Source organism: Cynoglossus semilaevis, chromosome 1, assembly GCF_000523025.1.
Source record: "Cynoglossus semilaevis isolate Cse_v1.0 chromosome 1, Cse_v1.0, whole genome shotgun sequence".
In the NCBI taxonomy this organism is placed as follows: Eukaryota; Metazoa; Chordata; class Actinopteri; order Pleuronectiformes; family Cynoglossidae; genus Cynoglossus; species Cynoglossus semilaevis.
Window position 1 is genome coordinate 443,909 of NC_024307.1, and position 26,972 is coordinate 470,880.

The following is a 26,972-nucleotide window of genomic DNA, read 5'->3' on the forward strand; positions in this document are numbered from 1 at the left end:
AGAGCTTCCTCTGTGGAGAGGTGGGGGGGGGGCATAACCACGGCTGCGCCTGACAACTAAGAGACTGCACCAAGCATAGCAACAGTTCCTGGAAGACAACACACAGTAACACAAGTGTACTGTAGTCAGAGGGGCGCGCAGCGTACGGGCTGATGAGAACGTCTGTGTACACACATTAATCAAAGGAACACAAAAAAAAAAAAAAAAAAACAGACACACACACACACTCACACACTCACGTAGCCTGCAGCTGACTGTAGAGAGGCCAGAGAGGGCGCACTAATTCAGATGGCTAATGCACTTATAGAAATTTACAGCTTAGTCTGTTCAGAGTCACAAGAAACTACGTTGTTTGTAGCGATTAAAAAAAAAAAAAATCTCTGTTTATTTTTTTATTGTCAACTGCAGATGTGAGCGTTTTGTCCGTTAAACTGTAATTCCATGGCATGATACGATACGATATATCACGATATATTGCGATACTGTAGGCACGACGATATATTGATTTTTTTTTTTAACTATTTAATTGTAGTGAAACCGTCCTCCTCCAACCTCCACCTGACAAATCCAGAGAAAAGTCTATATTTTGATCACATTTTTAAAATGTTAATTTTAAATGTTCTGTTCTGGTAAAGATTAAATAAAAATAATAAAAATATCACAATTATATAAAAGCAAAACTTCAATATGTTGGAAAAATGAAAAGCTAAAACAGTTCATTATCAACGGGTGTGTATTTGGCAAGAATCTGGTGATACGAGACGTATCACGATACAGGGGCAACGATACGATGTATATTGCGATACTATAGTCACGACGATATATTGAGGTATTTTTCCACCCAATGTAACTGTAGTCCCAGTGTGATCCTAGTCTCAGACTCTGCCCCCCCCAGTGTGATCCTAGTCTCAGGCTCTGCCCCCCCCCAGTGTGATCCTAGTCTCAGACTCTGCCCCCCCCCCAGTGTGATCCTAGTCTCAGACTCTGTTCCATCTGAACATCAGTTCCTAACTCTGGAACAGAGGGATCTACATTTGGAATCACTAGAGGAGAAAGAAAAGAACAAGAACATGAACCAACACCAGGAATATTGGACTGGGAGTTGGGGAGAAAAAGAAATCAATAACTGATGGAGGAGAAGATTGATACAATACCATGAAACAAAATATTGCGATATTTCAATGTATCGATATTTTCTCACGACCCTAGTATTTAGAGATAAAATGTAAATCTTTTTTTTTTTTTTTCCACGCAGGTTCGTTTGGTTCGTTGACGTCTGCAGTGAAATACACAGATTTAAGTCATGATGTAGCACTTATTCGGGTGCGGGAGGGGCGGGGGGGGGGGGGGCACACTCGCCGATCCTTGCTTAATACCTAATATCTAATGAAACTCAGCGAGCGCTGCCTTTTGTTCGCTGACGGACAACCAATCACGGCTAATTGTCTTTGCTTTCATAGCAGCTGCAGTCGCTCTCATATTAAGACATATTCCATTCAAATCTCCAGGACAAGCATTTATAGCATGAGCTTATCAAGTGGACAAAGAGTCCTGTTTGAATAATTGGACCATTTCTTATCAAGGGGTGACATCCTTACAAAGATCTGCCGTTAACCGCATCTGCCCAGACAGGAGGGAATGAATAATACCTCATTCAGTTCAGCCTAATGCTCGGCCCCTTATCCTGAGGGTCAAACCATCTAATAAAGACTAATAGGGACAAATAGAGAAAAATAAAAATACGTTGTCCAAGACAAATGGAATGTGTGCCTTTTTTGAAAAGAGCAGCAACAACAACAAACTAACAAAAAGAAAAAAAAAATTCTGAATACCCAGCGAGGAACTCAGCCTTGGTGGATTCCTTCTTTCTCTGGAGCGACTATAAAGTTAAATGAGCCGTAACCACGGGGTCACAATAGAGGTGAGGTTAATTAAAGTGAGTAAGCTCGTGTGGTGGTGCAGAGGTGGGGCCCAAGTGTGAACTGTGACCGCGGGCAGAAGCTCAAGTATATATCAGGTGGTATTAGACGGCAGCGCTGACGGGAAATGTTCAGGTTGTTTTGTTTTTTTTTTTTTCTCGAGTTCATCTCAAAGCTTCAAGTTCAGGTTACTGACCCTGTAAATATAGTCCAACAGTGGGGCTTTGTGGGACATGCGGTCCTCCACTGAAGACATGGTGATGGGTTCCAACAGGATGCTCAGGGGAACAGCCATACACCAGTCTAACAGGCAAAGCAGCAGCGACACCAGCAGCTAACAGAACCAGGAAATACAGAGATAACATTCAGGTTAGTTAACTAGCGTCAAAAATAAATAAATAAATAAATAAAATTAATTGATACAGCGATGAGAGTGGAGCTGTTTCAAGAGAAACGACAGATGAGAGCGGCGGCAACAAAGAGACAGGAGAGAAGAGAACAAAGCACTTGAGTTGATACATTCCTCTGCAAATGCACCATTCCAGCGTGATAGATCAAGGGCCTTCAGATCTCAGCCATTTCATGTCCCCTCCTTTCCAACATGTACCTTTTTGTCTGCTTCCACCGTTGAGTGCTCGGCGCTCGGCAACAAAAAGGCTATTGTGGCCACAAAGATCTGTGTTGGTACAAAAAAACAACAAAAAAACAACAAAACAAAACAAAACAAAAACAAGGAGAGAGATAATTGGATGAGACGCTGCTATTCATCAGCTGAGTCAGGGCCGCGGCACGAGGTGTGTGTGTGCGCACGCAACACCGGGGACTGAAGTGTAAGTGCTCGTGTTTAGCATGCGTTACCTCGATGATTTTTTTGGGCAGCGCCGACTCCAGCCTCTTCAGATGTTCCCAGTGAGAAGTGAGCAGCTGAAAGGCGTCACAGGCGACCTGAGCCACGGCTTTGTTCCCGAACTGCACCAACACACAGGAGGAGGGAAGACGGTGAGGTTCAGTGTCCAGTGGTGGACAGGTGAACTTTACATCTGGACAATCGCTCCGTACCAGGGGTCACCAAGGTGGCCCCCGCCCCCAACCTTTTTTGTACCATGGACCGGTCTGCGGACCAGTAATACCGCACCATCGTCGAAGGATCATTAGATTTCTGATATAAACCATCTAGACCATACATGTCAAACACAAGGCCCGGGGGCCAAATGCGGCCCGCAAAAGCCGTTTTGTGCGGCCCGCATGAGTTTAAAGAGCATTTAGTGAAGTCCATGCAGCAGAGTTTCTTAACCTGAGAAATTAAAAGGTTTTTTTTATAATCAATCGCAGAAACCTGTTTTAGTCCGTTATGGAGTAGAATCTTTTAAATTCTTCTCTTCTCAAAACATTCTGTTTGTATCAGAGTCTGAATGACATTATTATTTTAAAATATTTTCAAATTATCATTAAATAAAGAAAAAAGTAAATGAATGAGTGGATTTTCTAAGAATGAAAGTAAATTAGTAACATTTTCTGCCCCCTGTTGGACACAGACAATGTTCTTTACATGTCGCGGTAAAGTAGACAAACCGTAAAAAAAAAAACACAAAAAAAACCCAAGTATTTTCACATAAATGAAATGTGTTCAGAAGCCAGAACATGCATTACTGCCCACTTTCAACATTTACAGGGTAATTCCACAAAATCACTTAGTTGATACTTTTCTCTGCTGAATTTAGGCCAACGTAAAAAAACTAAGTTACAAGAAGAAAGAAAGGGAGAGTGACCGTGCTGAATAGATAGATTTAAAAAAAAGAAAAACTTCTTCAGGTGTAGTCTGGCTGTGATAGAATTCTGGGTAATTTCTCTTAAGTTTAGCTTTTCACGTACTGTGCAGATAATCAGCATAATTTCATTTCCACTTCAAACCATGGCTCATTTTCCTCCGACTCATTGGAGTAAAGAATTGAGGTAGTGACAATTTTCTTTCAAATGTTGATTTCTTCTGTGATTTGAAATTCTTTGTGGGGAAATAGAATTTCCCATTTCTTCCAGCTGAATACCTCTCAACATGTAACAAGGGCAGACAATGTGGGAAGTGCAGAAATGGCCAAACACAAAAAGGGGCCCCTGAGAGTTCAGCACCTGCTTTTAGAAAAGAGACTCTCAGTGCCACTCTTCCCTCTGAACCCCCCACCCCCAGCCCCCCCACCCCATCCTATACCCTCTATTTTGGAGCTGGCTGAGTCTGTGTGTCAAGTTGTACAGGGGAGTGATTACTGCTCCATTAGAGCAGAAGGGCAGGGGTGGGTTTGCTCCAGCAGGAAGCTGGGAGATGTAGCTGCTTAAATTGGCCCACATCTACGGCGAGCTAGCTGCCTACAAATCACACCACCTCAAACCCTTTCCATGGGAGAAAAAAAAAAAAATCAACAAAACAAACACACCAACAGTCTCAGCTGGTTTTCTACATCCCTTAAATTAGAATATGAAGAGATCCAAAATACCACACCGTCGCATCAGTCTATCCCAGGTGTGGGCTTTCTTTTTTTTTTTGACTCCCGACCCACATCGGGGTCCTAAAATTTGACGCTGGAGCAGATAGATGGCGCGTTTGTGTGAAGTAAGATAAATGACATGTAAAAGTCACGCATAGAGGCTAAAATGCTAAAAATGCTTTTTAGCCTTTTCTAGGCCATCTATTGGGGAAACCTGGGCATTGCAGGGAAAAGGCAGCTGCATGACGACAATATAAATTAGAAACAGGTGAGTTCCATAACGTAGCCGTTAGCACGCACGCCTGCCTCGGACGAACAAGCTCGATTGTTAACCTTCCTGATGTAAGTATGTATGCATTAACGTAATGTAAATGTAAATTAATAACATAAGTTTGACGGGCCACATCCGGCCCCCGGGCCATAGTTTGCCCACGCCTCATATTTTCCTTTCCCTCATCTGCGTCCATGTCGTTTTCTCTCACATCATCACACAGTTTTTCCGTTCTCAGCCGTCACGTTAGAGCAGAGAAAAAAAACCCACTCTTTGAAGATGGACACGACCAGAGGACGGACGGACGTTATTGAGTTATTGGTCAGACACTGGAGTGGACAGTAGTGGGTGTCATCTGCTGCTGTTCACAACAACAGAAAACCAAAAGAAACCAGAGAAGCCAAGCCTCAGCGTTTCAGTGTGAAAGAATGTCCACACTGGGCAAAACACGACCCGACACGACAGGAATGAATACAGAATGTGTAGGTGGAGGTGACGCGCTTCAGAAAAGGTGCTTGGTGAGAACGCGGCGCTGAAGTGTCATGTTAACCTTCTGTGTGTTTTGTCAATGCACTTGAACGGGAATTTATCAGGCGCCAACACTCAAAGAATAAAACCCTTCAGTGTCTCCGTGGAACAAATGATAATAAAAAAAAAAAAAAAAAAAGGCAAGTACGTTTTTTAAATGCAACCACATCCAAACAAATGCACGACATCCTTAACGTTTACAGTAGCGTTTTTTTATACTGTCATCGGTACCTTTAGTGTTACTCCCAAGATGTTGATGGCATCTTTGACCTTGTGGTGAATGTTCTTTTGTATCAGCTCCTCACACACCCACAGGCCCAGACTACACATGGCGATGCACCTGAACAACCAAAGCACAGTTGTTTACAACAATGTTTACACTGAGGCCAGGACAAAACCATCGTGACTCATACCTGGCTCCCTCGCTGGGTTCTCGTGTCGCGGTTTCGAACAGGATGTGGACCATATGTTCCTAAAGGAAAAAAAAAAAAAATCATCCCTTCATCATGTCATATATACATACATGCATACATACCTACATATATATATATATATATATACACACACATATACATACATATATTTATATAGACATAAATATATATATACACATATATATATATAACACATATACACACACATATACATACATATATTCATATAGACATAAATATATATATACACATATATATATATAACACATATACACACACATATACATACATATATATATATATATACACACACACACATATACATACATATATTCATATAGACATAAATATATATATACACATATATATATATAACACATATACACACACATATACATACATATATTCATATAGACATAAATATATATATACACATATATATATATAACACATATACACACACATATAAAAAATATATATAAATACACTGTACGTTTTTGAAGGTTGTGCACCTTGACTCTAACCCCCTCCATTTTTTTTTCAGTTGTTTCAATCAGCTGGAGATAATTTGCTCCCAACAGAATCATTTTTTTCAGGACTATGGGCCACTTTTGGAAACTTTATTAATGGGTTAAAGTATTAACTTTGTTTTTTTTGGTCTCTGGAAGCTGTCATGGGCGTAGCTGTCCACTCCCCCCACCCCCCGCCCCCCACCACCACACGGCCGGGAAAGAAGCCCTCTGCCCTGGGTAATCGAGTCTAGCAGCCCAGTAAAAGTCTTGGCCTTCGGCAGTTACATTTTGTTGAGGATGAGCTTGTGGTCCTTAACATTAGTTTAAAATACTTAAAATACTACATATAGTAAATAACATACATTGTAAATGAAAAATATAAAAATGTAAAATATATATAAATATATATATGTATACATATATACATACATACATATGCACATACATATAAATATACATACATACTGTATATATACACATATACATACAGACACATACATATACACACATATATACACATACATAAATATATTATATATATGCCGTATATGTGCTATTTCTTTACCTTTATAAAATTATACACAGTATATACACATATATATAAATACATATATGTAAATATATATATGTATACATATATACATACATATACATACATATGCACATATATATAAATATACATACACATACATACAGACACATACATATGTATATACACATATACATATATGTATATATATATGTATGTGTGTATATATGTATATGTCTGTATGTATATGTGTGTATATATATATACGTATATGCTGTATATGTGCTATTTATATGTGCCGTATATGTGCTATTTATGTGCCGTATATGTGCTATTTCTTTACCTTGATATCATTCCGTCCTCCCATAATCTCCTCAGACCCTGGCACATGTTTAAGAACAGGAATCTGGAGGTAAAGGTTTGGGAAACACACCAGAGAACCGAGCAGAGTCTGAGCCTCCATTTTAGGAGCCTGGAGACGAACCAAGGAAACAGAAACAGGGTTAGTGATTCTTAGAGCTCGAGAACCAACTTCCTGGAAACATCATTCAGGGAGAGGGGGTTGGTCACGACTGACGATGATGATGATGATGATGATTAGGATCAGAAGATTTTCTCGGATGATGGGCGGTGTTCGACGACCTCATAAGATATTTAAAAACTAAGCAGCAGACTGTTGTATGTTGTTGAATTTGACGGCTTAGTGCAAGACAATGATGGATTTATACTGGGAGAATAAAACAAGTATCAAACAAGGCGCTAAGGAATTTTACAAATATAAAAGTCTTTGAAGTGGTGTGCAGAAATGTTAGCATTTATTATTAAATCGTTACCGTCCTGTTCTAATTAGATCAGTGGTCCTCAACCTTCACCAAAAATTTAACGATCCTTCAACCTTCCGTCGTTGAAGGATCATTCAATTTTCAAAATAAAACCATCTTTCAGGCTGTTAGAGTCTGAATGACCTTTGACCTGTTGTTTTGAAACACTGACAGATTATTTTTTGAATGAAAAACAGTGAAGAGACATGACTGGATTCTTTTAGAATGAAGTATATTAGTAAAAACAGAAGTACATTTTTTTTTTTACTGTGTCCCACTGTGGCCCGGTACCACATGACCTACGTACCGGCACCGGTCCCCGCACCAGGGGTTGGAGACCCCTGCTACACAGGACTCACAACAATCACCTATTTGCTTTTTTTATATCCGTCCTGTGCTGAAGTCGAGGACCATAATATCTACAATCACTTTGTTTTCACAGTTAATTAAACATGACAACCACCTTCGTTAACGTCCAATATTGATGAAACATTCTCATTTAATTAACCCCCCCCCCCCCACGCCCCCGACAAACGCCAGCGAACACTTCGCCGGCTGCAGATTGGACTCACAAACTTTAATCGTTCACTGTTTAAAACTGAAATGGTTTCAGTGTTGATAAAAAGTAATGGAGGAGGAAACACATTTTAATGAGCGTAAAGACTTTCAGTTTGATTAGTGTGATCGACGAGTAGGTGAGAGAGTGCACCTCTGGGAAAACGGAGCTGAGAACGTTGGTGGCGGCACTGATGAAATCACCAACCAGCATGGTGAAGCCTGGCAGACCCAGGAAGAAGAAGCGGGGGGAGCAGGAGCGGATGATGGTGTTCAGAACATCCTGGTGACAAAGACAGATAAAAAAAAAAAAAGAAGTCACATCCACAAACACAGAGGACACTCGTTGGTTTAGTTATGTATTTGAACCTGTACGCTAAAGGTCAAAGTAGGAGTAAAAAAAAAAGAAAAAAAGATTTTTTTGTTTTGTTATGTTGTCACTGACCTTCTATTGAGTTTACAAATTAATTTAAATGTGACGTCAGCTCAACTAAAAAAAATTTTGTTGTACCCCTGCTGTACAATGACAATACTTTTTTTTTAATCTATCCTATTCTAAACACTGATTGGTTCTTGATTAAGCAGTAGGGGTTTTGAAAATACCATTACTTTGAAAAAACGTTTCATGATATCGTATGGATATTCTACAGCAATATATCAATATATTTTATTGACAATTCACACGCAAATATTTATGACATTGGTTCATTTTTCTGTTGCATTTAAACCTACGGTATGACCGCTACTGGACTGTATAGGTACTGCATGTATTTGCAAGTATTTGAGAGTCAAACAATCTTATTTTTTCCATGTTTTTATCCAAAAAATCCTGCAAATAATTATCTTTCTCCTCTAGTGATTCCAAATGTAGATCCCTCTGTTCCAGAGTTAGGAACTGATGTTCAGATGGAACAGAGTCTGAGACTAGGATCCCACTGGGGGGGGGGCAGAGTCTGAGACTAGGATCACACTTGGGGGGGGGCAGGGTCTGAGACTAGGATCACACTTGGGGGGGGGCAGGGTCTGAGACTAGGATCACACTTGGGGGGGGGCAGGGTCTGAGACTAGGATCACACTGGGAAAAAACCCCTCAATATATCGTCATGACTACAGTATCGCAATATATATTGCAGTATATCTTGTATCGTGATACGTATCGTATCGACAGATTCTTGACAATAAACACTTCTGGAGAACTGCTGCAGTACTAGTACTGCAGTAGAAAGTGATACTTGGACATGATTTCAGGGAATGCTCTAATAAAAAACATGGGTCCCTTTCACAGCAGTCACCAGTCACTAATAAAAGTTCCAGGAGGTTCTATCGGGTGAAGCAGAGCCACTCGTGCTCCGAGTGCAGGAGAACAGTCTGTTCTCAGATCAGCTAACCTGAGATGAAGTCAAACACAATGCAAATGTGTTTCTGAGGTCAGGTCAGTCTGTGTTCATGCTGAGACTCCCTGCACCAGACTGTCATCATTACACAAACCCAGAAGTCGTCGTCTGTTACAACAGTGACGTGAAACCCAGACCCACATTTTTACTAATAGTGGTGTGAACTTTGACTAGTACAACACCAGACCTCAGTCACAGCAGACAAATTACAACTGCACGTCTCAACATGTCATTTAGACTCTAATATACATGTGGCAAACCTAAGGCCCGAGGGCCAAATGTGGCCCGGCAAGTCATCATTTGTGGCCAGCGGCAGCTTAAAAATTGTTGGATTGCCTTCAAATTTTTTTTTTTTTTTTTACCACACAAAGGAATGTACAATGTATGTAATTTGAATCTGTAATAATACATTTCAGAAACATTACAGCTACAGTTAATATGGGACCCTTAAGGGGAACTTGCTGATGTGCCCCCCCCGGTGAAAATGAGTTTGACCCCCCCAGCTCTAGTAGTATCTGCAGATTTTAAATGAGAACAAAAAAGTGTTGTTTAAAAAAAAAAATAAATTAAATAACCGTGCAGTAAAACGGCTCCAACTTTGTCAAAGAGTTTCTTCCTGGAATAAATGTTGAAAAAAAAAAAAAAGTTTGTTTTGTAAATTATTTAAAGTTGGTTGGAGCGGTTTCTACGTGTTCCGTAGAAATTTTGCCGCAAACGTGGAATAAATGACGCAAAAAAAACACACAGAAAAGAAAGAGCGAGAGAGGTAGAGACACAGAGAGAGAGAGAGAGCGATTGAGAACAAAAGACCCCAACTTTCACAAGTCACATGTAAATACACATACACACACACACACACACACACACACACAGGCAAACCTGTAATTAAAGCCAGAGACAAGGTATTGTTTTGCTGAGGTACAGGCAGCTCAGCAGCAGATGGGCGCTCTTTCAACACTGACATATGTTTGACTGCAGAGCCGCTCCACACACACACTCACACACACACACACACACACATACACACACTGCTTCAGTATGTAGTACACTATGGCACCATGTTAGACAAGAGGACCACGGCTTTGATATCCTACATGGATAACAACACCACAGTGAAGGAGTTAGAGTGTGTGTGTGTGTGTGTGGACGAAAAACAAACACAAAAACACACACACCAGCATGAGAATTTATCACCCAGTGAGGCATAAAGATTGTTCTCGTTCCCTTATCTGAGACATGCGTGCACAAATGTGTGTACAGAGACAAGGTCCAGGCTCCAAACACCTGCTTTCTGGAGCCATAAAGTTGTGTAAATCAGACAGTTCAAACATTGGCCTTTTTTTTTTTTTTTTTCGAGCTCAGCTAAAGGGTAACTTGACAAACAAGCAGGCACACGATCGCCCTCTTTTACACACACACACACATCTTGCTGTGACTTTAATCATCTTTAGCTTTGGTAAATGGGGGAACACAGGTGAACAAAGGAGAAATTGAACATAGACACACGGCATAAACAGGAAGTCAAAACACACATAATGCGCTGCATGTGGAAAATTGCAGGGATGAGCCGTAGGAGTGAGGGGCCTATTTTACCCTCACTTTGTTGGTAATTGACCTCCGAGGCATAATGTGCAGTGCAGTCAGAGGTAATTAGCATGTACCAAACTGTTGCCTGATTGCCTGAAAAGAGCATTTTAGAGAAAGCCACGGATGTAGAATGCAAAGTGTTTTCTATTGTACGTGAAAGTAGAGGGAGTCTGATTTGAAGTGTGTGTGTGTGTGTGTGTGTGTGTATAGAAATGGGAAATTCAGCTCCGCATGTGGCTCTGGTCTGGTGGTAGGAATGGTCCCCACGTCAACAAAAGATGAATTAACGCAGCTCTTCCTATTTGGCCTCATGTTCAGGGAAGGACGCGCCGTCCACCTGCCCCACCCTGAGGTGACACGGTTCACTTCAGCATTATATCACGCTACTGAACTTGGGCGGAACAATAAAAAAAAAAAAAAAAAAAAAAGCCGGGGTTTCCCGTCACAAACTGGTGTCAGTTCAGATCAGCAGCCATGTCTGTAGCTCTAATGTTAACTGACTGAAATTTTTTGATCACCATATTTTACATGCTATTGGCTGGGTTTTCTGACATATATTAAAATATATAATTTCACATGTTTGTTATTTTTACCCTGACCGTCACTAGAGGGCACTCTAGACTTGTGTAGTACTGAAAATCTACATGTTTGTTATTTTCACACTGACCGCCACTAGAGGGCACTCTAGGCTTGTGTTCCACTGAAAATCTACATGTTTGTTTTTTTTCCACTGACCGCCACTAGAGGGCACTCTAGGCTTTTGTACCACTGAAAATCTACATGTTTGTTATTTTCGCACTGACCGCAACTAGAGGGCACTCTAGGCTTGTGTTCCACTGAAAATCTACATGTTTGTTTTTTTTCCACTGACCGCCACTAGAGGGCACTCTAGACTTGTGTACCACTGAAAATCTACATGTTCGTTATTGTCACACTGACCGTCACTAAAGGGCACTCTAGGCTTGTGTACCACTGAAAATCTACATGTTCGTTATTTTCACACTGACCGCCACTAGAGGGCACTCTAGCTTGTGTACCAGTATCTGCTACTCCTGTATCACTGGGAATCTAGATGTGCGTTATTGCCGCCCGACCAGCCGCTAGAGGGCACTCTAGTGATTTATATTCCGGAAAATACTGCAAAAAGTGAATGTCTGTGTTTAAACCTAAACATGACAAAATCCTCAAAAACTCAAATTTTCTGATTGAAAATATATAAATACACGAGAACACACATATTTTGAAGCAAAGCTAAATGAAGTGGATCCATATAAGGCCAAAAAGTGAATGTCTGTGTTTAAAAGCTAAACACGACAAAATCCTCAAAAACCCAAATTTTGTGATTAAAAAATATATATATAAATACACGAGAACACGTATTTTGAAGCAAAGCTAAATGAAGTGGATCCATATAAAGGTAAACCTCAGGATCCCAGATTACTGAGGTCCAGACAGTAAGCCTATTAGGTAGATCACAGCACTGAGTTACGGCCAATGTCGTTATGAAACGACAACAGGCCTGACCTTGGAGCGCTGTCATTTAAATGGACAATCCTTGTTCCAGGGGAACGATCATCCGTCTGTGTGCTGAGGAAATTATAACGGTGAAGACTTAGACCTGTACGACATGGCGCAAACAAAGCCTGGAGTGTTCAGAGGTAAAAAAAAAAAAAAAAAACACACACAGTTACACTCTGTCACCTGAAGAGGTCACCTGGGAATGACATGCTCCGATCCCCACCCGACAAATCCCAAGGAAAGTCTTTTTTTTCGCCACATTTTTAAAATGTTAATAAGATTAAATTTAGATAAAAAATAATAATAACAAAAATATCACAACTATATAAAACCAAAACTATAACATGTCGGGAAAATAAAAACCTCATATAGTTCAATATCAAGGGTCGTGTATTTGCAAGAATCCGGCGATACGACACGTATTGCAATACAGAAGCAACGAGACAATATATTGTGATACTATAGTCACGATGATACTGTATATTGAGTTTTTCCCCGCAGTGTAACTGTAGTCAAATTCTGAACATCAGTTCCTAACACTGGAACAGAGGGATCTACATTTGGAATCACTAGAGAAGAAAGAAAAGAATTTGCAGGATTTTTTTTGGATAAACATGTGAAAAAATTTAAAATAGTTTGAATCAAAGTCTCAAATACACGCAAATATATGAAGTCCTTGTACAATCAAGAAGCGGTAGGAGGTTTAAATGAACCAACGCCTTGAATATTTGACTGTTAACTGTAAAATATCAATACACAAAATACTGCGATATTTCAGTATACTGCAATTTTCACAGCTACAGGAGAACAAGTCAAGAAAATTAAAATCTAAAAACGTCCGATATTTAACTCAGACTGTGACGTAACGTAAAATATCATCGGACATTTACGTCTTTGCCTGTATGGAAAAGTATGTTTTTTTTTTTTTTTTCCTATTTTGGGAGCAGTGGGGGTCGCGGGTACAAGGCACAGGAGGAAGGAGGAGGGGGCTCAGTAAGAGCCACTTTCTTATGTTAAGCAGGCGTGCGGCTGTCTTCTATTGTGTGGCGTGAGGACTCTTTTCTCCGGCCAATTTGAACATGCTTCAGTGGCCAGCCTGGCTCTGGCCCCCTGACGCATTATACAGAGCCACAACAAAAGCTGGAGAATGTTGCCTGCTCGCTGCATTGCCTGCCCCCCGCCTGGTCCCCCCCCCCCCCCACCCTCCCCATCATTGCTCTACTCTACACTACGTTCCCCAGGCTCCCCTACCGCTCCTTCAAACTGACACACACACACTGGCAGTCCAGACTGCCTACTCTGGGCCCCTGGCCAACATGTCAGTCTAACGGAGCGCGACAGACGTCAATCCTTAATTAATCACGTATACGCGGCGGGGGCTCAAAACATTATTTAACGACATGGAAAACATTCTAACAAGCTTGTCGCTTTGCCAAGGTGCAATAGAAACCAAACTAGGAGGGCACTCCAGTACACACACACACACACACACACACACACACCCAAAATACACCTCTATGCCGACAGTATTTGCTTTGTTTCTGTTTCATCTCCATCCTGGAGGAGCGACGCACGAACTGATGCTGTGATAAAACACAGAAGGGTTGTTTTTTTTTTTTTTCCCCTACAACTCTGTTTTGGAAACCGCTCACAAATTATTTAAAATAAATAAATAAATAAATCAATAAAAATCAATAAGACACATTATTACATTATTGTCAGTCTGATGTGAAAGTCCATACATCGCCACCAGGGTAAAAAGTAAACGTCAAGTCAACACATGCTCTTATTCAGTGACAAACTGCACAGGTGTTGTATGTGTTTTATTGGTGCGCCCTCTAGTGCCGAGTCACGCAACAACACACTGTTGAGACTGAGCGGTGGTCGGCTGTTTCTACCTGGTCGTCGCTTGTGAAGCCCTTATGGAGGACGTAGTAGAGATGAACTAAGAAATCACTGTTGGGCAGCAGGTCCTGGTGCCTGGTCATCATCTCACAGATCAGTGTGTACGCCTGCAGTTTGCCAGCCTTATATTCAACTGGCAGCATCGTGGCCTGTGATGGTGAGGGAGACAACGGTTTTAGTAAAAAAAAAAAAAAAAAAAAAAAAATTTTTTTTAGATGTTTTCAAATTTTTGTTTTTCCCTTTAACACCGGGATGGCAAAGATAAGGCTCATGGGCCAAAACCGACCAGCTAGGGTGTTCAATCTGGCCATGATTTTTGAAAGTAAAAAAAAAAACAAACATCACAAACAACATTTTAGTAAAAAAAAATCCCTTATTTCTACTGTTTTAAATTTTAGATGTTTTCAAATTTTTGTTTTTCCCTTTAACACCGGGATGGCAAAGATAAGGCTCATGGGCCAAAACCGACCAGCTAGGGTGTTCAATCTGGCCATGATTTTTGAAAGTAAAAAAAAAAACAAACATCACAAACATCATTTTAGTAAAAAAAAATCCCTTATTTCTACTGTTTTAAATTTTATATGTTTTCAAATTTTTGTTTTTCCCTTTAACACTGGGATGGCAAAGATAAGGCTCATGGGCCAAAACTGACCCGCTAGGCCATGATTTTTGAAAGTAAAAAAAAAAAAACATCACAAACATCTTATGATCAGGATATTTTTTTTGTAAAATTATAAATTTAATGTGTCTTAATAAATAATTTTCACAGTAAATATCTAATAGACTTGTACTTGTTTGCATGAAAACAAAGGTGAAAAACATGGATGTAATTTTATTTGTAGTTATGATGATAGTGGTCCGGCCCACTTGACATCTAATATGGTAGTATGCGGCCCGTGAACCCAAATGAGCAACTAGTGGAGGTGAAAAAAAAAACAGCTGCTGTTGAATGAAAATTATTTGTAGTTATGATGGTACTGGTCCGGCCCACTTCTAATCACATCTAATATGGTAGTATGCGGCCCGTGAACCCAAATGAGCAACTAGTGGAGGTGAAAAAAACAACAGCTGCTGTTGAATGAAAACTTTAAGAAATGTTTCTTAAAAAATTTGATGAATTTTTCGGGTGGTGAATGTCCAAAAAAAAGCTTTTTCCTATGAAGGTGATCACAATTTTCACTAGAATTTCTATGGAACAAACATGATGTTCAAGTGCAGGGGTCACCAAAGTGGGGCCCGGGGGCCTCTGATAGTCCTTGTGGATTACCTAAGAGGCCCGTGGGGTATGTGGTAAAAAATCAAACTAGTCAACAAGAGGGTGAAACACTGTACTGTTTCTGTGTTTTTTGAATCAGTTCCACTTGACGATGATGAGTCATTTGTTTTCTTTTTGATTATTATTACGTTGTTGGTGAAGTCTGTATCAAACAAGCAGCTCTTCGTAATTACTGAGTGACCTTAAAGTAGCTCTCAGTTTCAGAAAGGTCGGTGACCCCTGCTCCAGTGCTGTCGATTTAAGATACAAAGTATTCAAACTGTGTTTGTTTGTTCCAACCTCTGCTCAGAAGTGACGGGGAAGCTGCAGGTTGCGTTTTTATAACAAATAAATATGCCAACGTACCCGAAAGAGCCAGGACGCCAACATGCGCAGCGGTGGGATGAAGGCAGGCTGCGGGGGAGAAGACTGATTGTCCAGACTTATACCAAGGTTGTCCCGGATCTGGAAATAGTCAGTAACTTCAGTGTCAGTTAACAGCCTTGGTAAATCCATTATTGTCACGTGAAGGTGGTTGAAGTCGTCGTTTACTCTGTATAAATATACCTTGGCCAGTTTGTGCCAGAGCTCATAGAGGTAGGAGAAGACCTTGGCATGAATTCTGGGGCAGCTGATGCTGTTGACGTCTCCTAGAATACCCAATATCCTCCTCCAGAGGACAAAGGCTGAATCAGCATGCCAACCAGCCAGCGTCCCACCAGCGATGATGCTGACATCGTCGGCCAGACACTCGCTGCTGTCTGAACATTCACAGAGAAGCCATAGATCAAACGGTTTGTTAAAACCAAGGTTTAAATCAAACCAAAAAACTAAACTTTTTCGATTGATAATATTTTGCTCAACAAATGCAGATTGTACCAAAAAAAAAAAAAAAAACATTCCATGAACGGGTTTTTAAAATCAAACATGACATGACAACAAACTCCAGAGTCATTCTGTTTCTGTGAGAGCGGTCGTTAAAAAACATCAGTCGCTGCATGTTTCCCCAACAGTATCTGAGTACCAACATCTTCATCTGCTGAAATTAATTCAAGTACTTCAAGACCTGGGAGGGAAAAAGGCAGGAGTCACATGCATGGGCTGAAAAAGAACTCAGAGTCAGCTGTAGGAGGACAGTGCCATCTAGTGGTTAGGCGGAAAAAAAGATCAGGGCGCACAGGCTGGGAAGGGAAAATGTAACAAAAAATGATGTGGCAGATCTGAGGCGTTTTAAAGATTTGTTTTTAGTTAAACAAATAAATCACGGTTTACAGGAAAACAAAGAGAGAATTTGACACGCAGTGATTTTTAGTCACAGACAGATCTGCAACGCACGACGACAGGTGGTGAAAAGAGAGCGATGGAGAATGCAGACAAGCCTCTGATACTTTAAGAAGCACAGAACATGTTTAGTCTTGACAGTCGAGGCGATGACGAACAACTAGGGGGCAGTACCGAGGTGACGTGGCATGTGTAAGACAGACTGATGCATGGTGTCGTCCAGGGGGCAGTCCCGCGGGCACTCTGTGTGCACCAGCAGGGCTGGTGAGGAGGGGGGGTTCAGAGGGTAGTGGTAGTGGTAGGTCGGGGGGGCAGAGTGGGTGGGGGAGGCACATTCAGAACCTAAAAAAAACAACAACAACATAAACAACAACAACAAAGGAACAGGGGGAGGGGCAAAGGAAGAGACATGAGACAACTTTATGATGACACGACAAAAACAGTTACAGACGAGGAGGGGGGGAGCGGACTGGAGGGGGCGCTAAAACCTGAGGGACTGACGGTTAGATCATCATTTTGAACATTAGAAAATATGATGATGTTTAATCAAGATTTTCTTTTTTTGTTTTTTTTACTTCCCGTACCTGCCAGGGCGTCAGTGTGGCTGAGCAGCAGACTGCCCTCACTGCGGGGGTCGGCCGTCACATCCATGTGGGCTGACTGTGAGTCAGCCTCTTCGTCAAAAGTCACCTCCGCTTCATTGAGGTAGCCATTGGACGTCTCACTGCTTACACTTTCACCTGGGTTGAAGTTATAGGAAATATATCAATATATTAATATATTGTGTTTTAACTCCTAGCAAATACTGACTAGGAATGAAAGAGTGGAAAGAATCTAGCGATTTGATACGTATCACGATACAGAGCCACGATACGATGTATTGCAATATATATTGCGATACTGCAGGCACAGCAATATATTGAGGTCCCCCCCAGTGTAGCTGTAGTCCCAGGGTGATCCTAGTCCCCCCCCCCCCAGTGTGATCCTAGTCTCAGACTCTGTTCCATCTGAACATCAGTTCCTAACTCTGGAACAGAGGGATCTACATTTGGAATCACTAGAGAAGAAAGAAAAGAACAAGAACATGAACCAACACCAGGAATATTGGAGAAAATCAAGAACTGATCAATGACTGAGGAGATTGATACGGGATCAGGAGAGGACAGATCAGGAGAGGACAGATCAGGAGTACAGTGACCGGTGCTGGTCCGTAGGTCATTTGGTACTGGGCCACAGTGGGACAAAGTGAAAAAATGTATTCATAATTCGTACTATACTGATCCCATATTTGAGAAACTGTTGTGTTAGCAACAGATATGCTGTTAACAGGCTGACACTAGCAAGCGCAAAGCATGTGGTGCCTCTGAGAATCGAACCCAGGATTCTCTGCTTCGGAGGCAGGCGAGCTAACCGCTACACTACAGCGGTTACACTACTGCATGCTAGCTGCTACACTATGGAACCGACTTTAATAATCCAGTCATGTCCCTTAACTGTTTTCATTCAAAGATAATCTGTCAGTGTTTCAGAACAACAGGTCAAAGGTCATTCAGACTGGCACTAACAGAAGAAAGACTGAAAGATGTTTTATTTTGAAAATTTAATGATCCTTCAACGATGTCGCGGCGTTACCGCTCAACAGTAACGGCTGACACCGGCCGACCGGACTTCTGCTGTAGGATATCAATACGATATCATTACGTGTATCGATACTTACTTTACACCCCAAATACCAAATGATATAAATTCTTACTTTTCTCCCTGAGCTTAACCCTGGTGTAGGTGACGTGTCCGTCCTCCGTCTCAGCTGCGCTGCTGCTTCGCCGGATGTGGATCTAAGAACACAGAAATACTTTCACTTCAGAGGATATCAGTGAATGACTAAAACCAATTTCATTTTTTTCGTTTATTTTAAGATGTGAAAATGTCAAGGTCCTCCTCACCACCGGGGGTTCAAAGCTTTCTCTGCGGCCGTCAGACGTCCTGCTGTCCGAGCCAGAGGACACGGGGGAGCACTCTCTTTTCTGGGCTGAAGAGAAACAGAACACATTATTTGAAAGAGTTATTTAAAAAAGATCAAATTACTGCCCCACACCCCCCCCCCCCCCCCCCCCTCTTTTCTGCTTATACACCACATTCAGGGTTCTTTGGTAACATAACATCAAGGGCAATGAACAAGAGTTATGTAAAGCATTGTTTCCCAAAGACTGGGTCGCAACGCTTAGGTGGGTCGCAAGAGATTTTTTGGGGGGGTCGTCTTGCATCATGTTTCCCAGGAGTTTACAAATAATGTCTACTGACTTGGGTCGCAAAGGTTTGTGACTTTGAAAATATGGGAAACACTGACTTTGATTTAGCAACTTAATAACATGTGTGACATAAATATTGTTGTGTTAAACAAATAAAGCTGAAGATGTTCTGTGTCAAAATTTACCTGGCAGGGTTTCAGACAGCTGTTGTGTGATGTCAGAGGTGCTGCTGCTACGTGGCAGGGGGCTATCCCCGGCTCCCAGCTCCTCCTCCCCGCCACATTCTGACAACTGACACTCCTCCAGGTCTAAAACAAGCAAAAGGTTTCACAACATTTACTTCAAATATAAAACAGCAAAAAAAACAACAACAAAAAATAGAAATCTAAAGTTTAAACAAAGTGGGATGCTTCATTAGATCTAATGAATAATAAGAAAATTCAGACACATTCATTGGACACACGGAAGGACTGAGTGAGGTCACGTTAATGCAGTGGTGATGGAGAGACTCGATCTGGTCATGATACTCAGACTAACACCAATGTCGTGCAAACATACAGATGGTAACAGTCAGGTGAAAAGGCAGGACGGCAGTGGAAACAAACAAAAACAAACAAACAAACAAACACAGAACACATGCAGCTCTCAGAAAACACCACATTACCTGAGAGTCTGTGAGAGCAAGCAGAGTTACCAGAAGAGATACCAGGCAAGAAAGAGCTCACAGTGTGGAGCAGCATAGGAACACTTTTAGTAGTGGGCAAAGCCTCGTATAGATGAACACAGTTGCTGATGGACTGGCTTCGCTTAGCTTCCATCAGGGCAAGAACAACAAAGACGGCAGACAAACAGTGGACATACCAAAGAAAGTAAAGGGAAGAAGACAGTATTCAGTGACAGTAAAGTATAGAAATGCCAAAAAAAAAGGTGCTGCCTTTGAAAATACATGAATGAGCAGGAACTATTTAACAAACAAAAACCAGAAACACAACCTTCCTGTCAGCTCCACAAAGGTTCCTTTTTTATGCTGTATAAATGACAGTGCTGCTCTACGCTGATGACACTCAACTTATTTTATTTAAAAGCCATTTAGAAATTCTCACTGGGGTTTAAACGACCTGATCATAACTAGCAGTGATGGAGAGTACTGTTTTTTTTTTTTAATTTAAATGTGATTTTTTTAATGTGATTAATTTATTTAACATTGTGATATATATATATATACGTATTTATATATGTATATATGTATATATATATACATACGTATATATATGTTAAATGTATATATATATATATATATATATATATAGTTATATATATATATATATATTATCTGTTCGGTAAAGTCAACTTTAACGGCAAAGCCTCAACCTAAGAAACTGGTCGAGGCGGTTGAGTCCAAAAAGTCCATTTGTAAAAGTAATAGAGAATTAATAGAAGTTTGTCCTTCAGCCAGGCAAAATTACATTATTACTACAGGTGCACCAATTGCAATTTTTTGTGTCGTTTCTGATATTTTTAATAAGTGTGTCTCGCCGATACCAATTTTGCTGATTACGATTTTTTTTTCTCCCAATTGACAGCATTCACAAATATTAAAAAGTTTGTATTCTCATCACAAGTAAGGATTTCAAAATAAACACTTTTATAAAAATATAAAGTAAAATATATAAATTTATATATATATATATATATATATATATAAACATACATATACATAGATTAAAGTTGCTGATTGACTGGTAATTGTTACTGTTAAAAAAGAAATGCAAAAAATGAACACGATATCTCTGGAACCTGAGAAACCTGGAAGATTTCATTACAAATATCTGTCATTTAAACTGAGAAAAACATTACATTTTTAACAACATCGTGCGATTTGTGATGAAACCTTAAAAATTACTACACAAACGTATCAATAATCTTTCACTTTACTGTTGCTTTTTAAATATTATAAAATGATCATTTCCAATTAAATCAATTGTAAACAAACAGGAACATCCCACTGTAAACACAGCTTAATTATGTATATGTCCGGAGGTTGTATAAGCGTAATATTCATCACACCATGTTGTTGTTGCTGTTGTTGTTTAGACGTAGTATTTGTCAGAACAATACTTTTTTTGTTGTATTTTCATGCATGAGTGCAGCCAAGTTTCCACAGTTGTCAACGCAGAGGCATTGTCATTGTGTGTGGATGGCACTTCAGGTTTAATCTCAAAGAGGACAGTGAACGTGGAGGGGGTGGGGGGGTCGTGTGGGGGGGGGCAGCTCTATTCTCCGCTCTCTGCTCACTTTAATTACGCCTGTGTGGGAGAGAGATACTGCTGCACAGCTACGGCCGAGCGCTGCCTCCCGTGTATGCATATTAATGAGCATTAATTACCTTCTTAATGAAACTATCAAATAAACTGGGGACGGGCAATTGATGTGTGGGTCTTCTCCTGAGGAGCGGAGAGCACGACCGTCGGCCCTTTGAAGATCAATGTGGTTCGAATCCAATTAGGGCCGAAGAATAGGGAAGAGGATTTTGAAGCTGTAGTGTCTGTGCTCACACAGACGCATCTGAACGGGCCGAGTGGGAAGGTGCATAAATACAAACACAGGACCATCCACGACGCGTGTTTACTGGACGTGTATGGAGCGCGTCGGGGATGGACGCATATATGACCAAAACACAGCTAAAAAAAAACAAAAAAAAAAAAAACGGAGGTCTTTGAATGTCTCAGACCGGGGGTGTTTTAAATTCCTGGCCCAGGATTTATTTGTCCCACATGTTTGATGTCTTTGGGGAATCGAACCCAGGACCTTCTGTGTGTAAGGTAGGCGTGTTTTATTTTTTTCGGGATGTCAGATATTAACTTTTTGCCGATATCTGTTATGCTGATGTTGTCCGAACACTAAATATCCGTTTGCGTTACCATCTGATACCGATATAACGGAGCAGCGGTGGCCTGGTGGTTAATTAAGGTAACTACCGCCTGCTCACTAAGACGATGGGTTAAAGCAGTGTTTCACAATTATTTTCTGCCATGCCCCCTCTAGGGGACAGAAGTTTTTTTCACGATTTACAACAATTGTGTTTGAATAAAAGTTCTGTTGCTATTTTTAGGTCACACATCTTTTTTTTTTTTTTTACGTTATCGGGTTTTCATTATCGGAGGAAAAACCGATAATGATTCATATTATTATAATATTACATAACTATGCTAATATTAGCATAATCATCCCTACATTTGTGTATAGAACATCAAACACTGATGTGTGCCTCCAATAAATTGACGGTGGCAACAATGGCCCCCAGCTCATCGGAGTTTGGGACCCCCGTCTGAGACATGAACCTTCCATCCTGTTAGGGCGACGACAACAACCAGGACAGGAACTACAGGAAACTCCGGGCAAAACCTACAACCAGCCTGTCACATTCTCCTCAGATTAGGGCGGGGCAGTGTGTGCACTCAGCTCATGACAATAAGTGTCCTCTGACACGCTGTCAAAGAACCGCGGCCTGTCGCTACAATGGAGCTGACATGGAAACATGTTCACATTGGCCAGTGACGTACGAGGGGAACAATAAGGGGTCATCTGTCTCTTTGTCTTTGGTGTGGGGCCTTTCAATTGCACCTGCGGTTGTGGCCACACGGACCTGTCTTGAGGCTAATCCTACTGATCTAATAAAACCCATGGTTTGGTGTTGGGTTTTTTTCTGTCAGAACTAGAATAACACAACCTGGCTACAACATTAGCCTAGCATTCGGCTACAACATTAGCCTAGCATTCGGCTACAACATTAGCCTAGCGTGCTCAAACATCAATAGTGTTGATGTTAACTTACCAGAGGCTTTCTGTCTCACATTGTACCGGGCCTTTTCCACACCAGGAGCTCCTGATGTAGTGGCCGAGCGGATCCTCATGGGCTCCTGGGCCCCTTGACCGCACTGCTCAACCTGGTTCCTCCAGCTGAGTGAGAAAGAACGCGCCACCGCCGATTTCTGGGAGTCCTGGATCACTCCTGACGTGCGCAGAAAAAACACAAAATAAATAAATACCAAATTAAAGGTGACTATAATAAAATATATAATAAAATATAATATATATATTATATAATATATATATAATATAATAAATAAAATAATATATATAGAATGTTTATATATTATATTATATTATACATATAATTGTATGACAGTACAATATATACATAATTATATAATATGTAATAATAAATACATTATAATAATAAAAATAATAAATGCATAACACATTATATTATATATAATAATATAATAATAATAAATAAAATAATCGACATTGATAATATCAAATTATTGATAATTTATTAGAAGCGCGTCCTGATAGTCACTAAGCTAATTTGTCATTAGCTACACGTGTGAATAGTGTAAAGTCAATGTGTTGACAAAATTATAGGTACTTCTTAAAAATTCCACTAAATTTTAAGACCATAATTCCTAGAAAACTGTTGTTTTTTTTTTTTTAATATAAATGAAGAAACTTTTTCCTACTGTGGCACAAATAAAAAAAAAATTAATAAAAATGTATTTGACCCCCCCAATAAACAATAACTCTCTGCTTCCCACTTTGGTAACCACTGTTATACAGTAGGTTTTGCATAAGAAACTGTTACTTTGCAAGTGGTCAGGAGGTACCTCACTGACCAGTAGAGGTGTACAAAAATTTCAATACACTGAAATATCGCGATATTTCCTCTCCTGTATCAATCTCCTCCTCCATCAGTTATTGATTTTTTCTCACCAATTCCCAGTCCAATATTCCTGGTGTTGGTTCATTTTCTTTTTCTTTTTTTTTTTTTTTTTTTTTCTTTCTTCTCTAGTGATTCCAAATGTTGTGTTCCAATGTATAAATCAATCAATAAATCTACCTAAAAAATACCTATAGTATTGCATTAAATCGCAATATATCGTACTTTTGCCCCTGTATCGTGATACGTATCGTATCGCCAGATTCTTGCTAATAGACACCCCTACTGGCCAGACAGTGCAAAGTCGGTCAGAGGGCTGCGATGGAATCTTCTAGACTTTCAATGTGTAAGTGATAAGTGCCAACCGAACTCATGAACCGTCTACGTTAGTATCGGACCACCCACCCAACCCAACCTTCGTAGGGCTGTTATTTTATTTTACACTTTTCAAAAGTTATTTCTGAAAATATTTTCACTTCCTGTCCGGTTCCCCCCCGAAGCCCCGTCCTCACCCCGTCCTCTCTGCTTCTTCTCCTTCTGTTCACTGAGTTTGTCCAGCGGCAGGTTGGCCATGTCCAGACCGTAGACGCAGCGTGCCAACACCACAGTCAGAGAGTCCATGATGCTGGCCCACTCCGTCACCAGCTCCTCCCAGCAGGTAAGAGAAGAGAGCACCGCCAGCAGCTCATCCCAGAGCTCCCGGGAAATAAATACGGACAGGTTGGCTCGTACCCACGCCACGATGATGGTCTGGATGTGAGGAGAGACAGAGTACAATCAACATCCAGACAAGGAAAACCTGCCCCCTCCTGGAAGGTTTTGACAACTGGTGTCTCAGAGAGTCTCAGAGTGGTACAAAAAAATATATTATTTTTAAATGCAAGTGCAATTTTTTTAAATTTCTCAGTGAAACAATTGCAGTAAATATTAAAGGGTTCTTCTAGAAAACAACTGAAGTAAATGCAGTAAATTACAGCTAAATTACAGCAAGTGAAGGTAAACGAGGAAATGCTTGATTACAGAGGTGAAGATGGGGGGTGTGGGGGGACGTTGTCAGGAAAACCACTATACAACAACCATAACGGTTTTAACAGACATATATATATGTATACACAAAATTCAAAAATACATAGATAAATAATAATAAATAGTAATAAATATTAATAAATAATAAATAGAAAAAGTACAGTTATAGTCATAGTAGGTCATAGAGTATACATATATATGTATGTATTTATATATTTATATATATTTATTTATATGGGTATGTATAAATGTATGTGTGTGCATATAAACACACACACATATACATATGAATATGTATATGAATATCGATACATTTATGTATACACAAATATATATGTATGCATGTATGCATATTTATATTTGTATGTATGTGTGTATATATGTATACTGTATATTTACATATACACATATATACATATACTTGAATGGTTTTATGTATATTTTTATATGGGTGTTGGATAGTTGGGGGTGTTTTTCTTTTTTTTTTCATATACAGTTTTCCTGTATATGTCCGTACTTAAGTTTTAACAGTGGGAATTCCAACATTTGTGCACAACTTGAACGCACCATTAGCTGTGGCACACAAACATGTCACAGTGTCCTCAGTTCCATCTGCGCCCATGCCTGGTTAGTCTCTTTCTTTGGAACTGAAACGAGGAACAAAGTCGTGCGTTTCTAGAGCTATGTTTGATGCAGACGTACCCTGAAAAGCACGGACGCCAGTCTCTCAGCGAAGCTGTCTTTTCTTTGGTTTTCCTGCGGTCGTTTCATCACCGCCTCCGTGATGCGCAGCAGCACCTGCAGCAACTGCTCCCTGTCCAACAAACACAAACGTCAAACACAGAAAAGTCACATGAGAAATAATAATAATAATAATAATAAAACAGTTGGTCGTGGACATGTTGACTGAATATCTGACTGACCAGGTCTGCGTGTTCATGGTGTGCTCCATGATCATGTGACGATAGATGTTAAGGACACCCTTGCACACCTCAACCTGGTTATCTAGGAGTTTAGGAACATCCTGACATGGCTCCAGGAGGAACACGTTGGATGAGTTGGTCAGGAACACCTACGGACGTTAGTTCATGCCAGTCAACGCAAACTCATCATCGTGGAACGTTAGAGAACGAGTTACATGTAAGTAGAAGTCGTCAAACCAGGATGACTGACCTGTAGCGTGGGCTGGATGCCAGCCTTAACGTCTCTGTTCTCCTCCTCGGTGAGAAAGCCCCGGCTGATGGCACTGCTGAAAGAGTACGTCCTCCCCCAGCTGGACGTCCGCTTGTGTCCATGACTCTCCATCTTATGAAGGAAAGTCATAAAGACCATCGTTATCCAAGTCACCTTACAGACATTCATTTTACGAATACAAATAAACAACAGTGGAGCTAATTAGGTTCTCATCACAATTGTATTCAATTACAGTGAAGCTGAATACATTTTAGTGACTAATTAATTGATGAAACGTTGGGTCACTGCCTTCACCTGAACTTTTAAACAAACATCTTGTAAAGCAAACCATATTTGAGAATAATTTAGTTTTTTCAAGTAGTTATATTGTAATCCATTAGGGGGCACTATTTCACCGTCAGTGCCTTTTGTATTAGTAAAACAAAACAGAAACACCAAGGCAGAGGTGCCTATACTTTCCTTTGGCTTGGAAGAAAACGAATTAATTATTTTGACCATTTAGATGGAAACGTTGTGTCACTGCCTTCACCTGAACTTTAAAACAAACATCTTGTAAAGCAAACCATATTTGAGAATAATTTAGTTTTTTCAAGTAGTTATATTGTAATCCATTAGGGGGCACTATTTCACCGTCAGTGCCTTTTGTATTAGTAAAACAAAACAGAAACACCAAGGCAGAGGTGCCAATACTTTCCTTTGGCTTGGAAGCTCCAAATCACATGACCTGACTAAAGTGATCTACTGTACATATATTTATGATAAATATACAGTATATATTTACGCATATGACTGGA

General features: G+C 40.3%; 1 protein-coding gene across 1 annotated transcript in view; it reads right to left on the reverse strand.

Annotated features, from left to right (window-relative positions):
- Positions 1-26,972, reverse strand: part of ralgapa2 (Ral GTPase activating protein catalytic subunit alpha 2) — a 105,956-nt gene that overhangs the window by 49,798 nt on the left and 29,186 nt on the right. Inside the window, exons 12-33 of the mRNA XM_017034777.2 lie at positions 26,699-26,707; positions 26,158-26,289; positions 25,908-26,056; positions 25,687-25,798; positions 24,471-24,708; positions 23,074-23,250; positions 19,903-20,049; positions 19,424-19,546; positions 18,933-19,018; positions 18,743-18,824; positions 17,574-17,729; positions 17,164-17,331; positions 16,276-16,469; positions 16,075-16,173; positions 14,447-14,602; positions 8,204-8,332; positions 7,017-7,145; positions 5,612-5,670; positions 5,430-5,538; positions 2,778-2,888; positions 2,527-2,595; positions 2,116-2,253 (exon numbers count right to left, since the gene is read on the reverse strand). Of these exons, the coding sequence (XP_016890266.1) occupies positions 2,116-2,253; positions 2,527-2,595; positions 2,778-2,888; positions 5,430-5,538; positions 5,612-5,670; positions 7,017-7,145; positions 8,204-8,332; positions 14,447-14,602; positions 16,075-16,173; positions 16,276-16,469; positions 17,164-17,331; positions 17,574-17,729; positions 18,743-18,824; positions 18,933-19,018; positions 19,424-19,546; positions 19,903-20,049; positions 23,074-23,250; positions 24,471-24,708; positions 25,687-25,798; positions 25,908-26,056; positions 26,158-26,289; positions 26,699-26,707 (2,772 nt within the window). The remainder of the gene's footprint in view (positions 1-2,115; positions 2,254-2,526; positions 2,596-2,777; positions 2,889-5,429; positions 5,539-5,611; positions 5,671-7,016; positions 7,146-8,203; positions 8,333-14,446; positions 14,603-16,074; positions 16,174-16,275; positions 16,470-17,163; positions 17,332-17,573; positions 17,730-18,742; positions 18,825-18,932; positions 19,019-19,423; positions 19,547-19,902; positions 20,050-23,073; positions 23,251-24,470; positions 24,709-25,686; positions 25,799-25,907; positions 26,057-26,157; positions 26,290-26,698; positions 26,708-26,972) is intronic.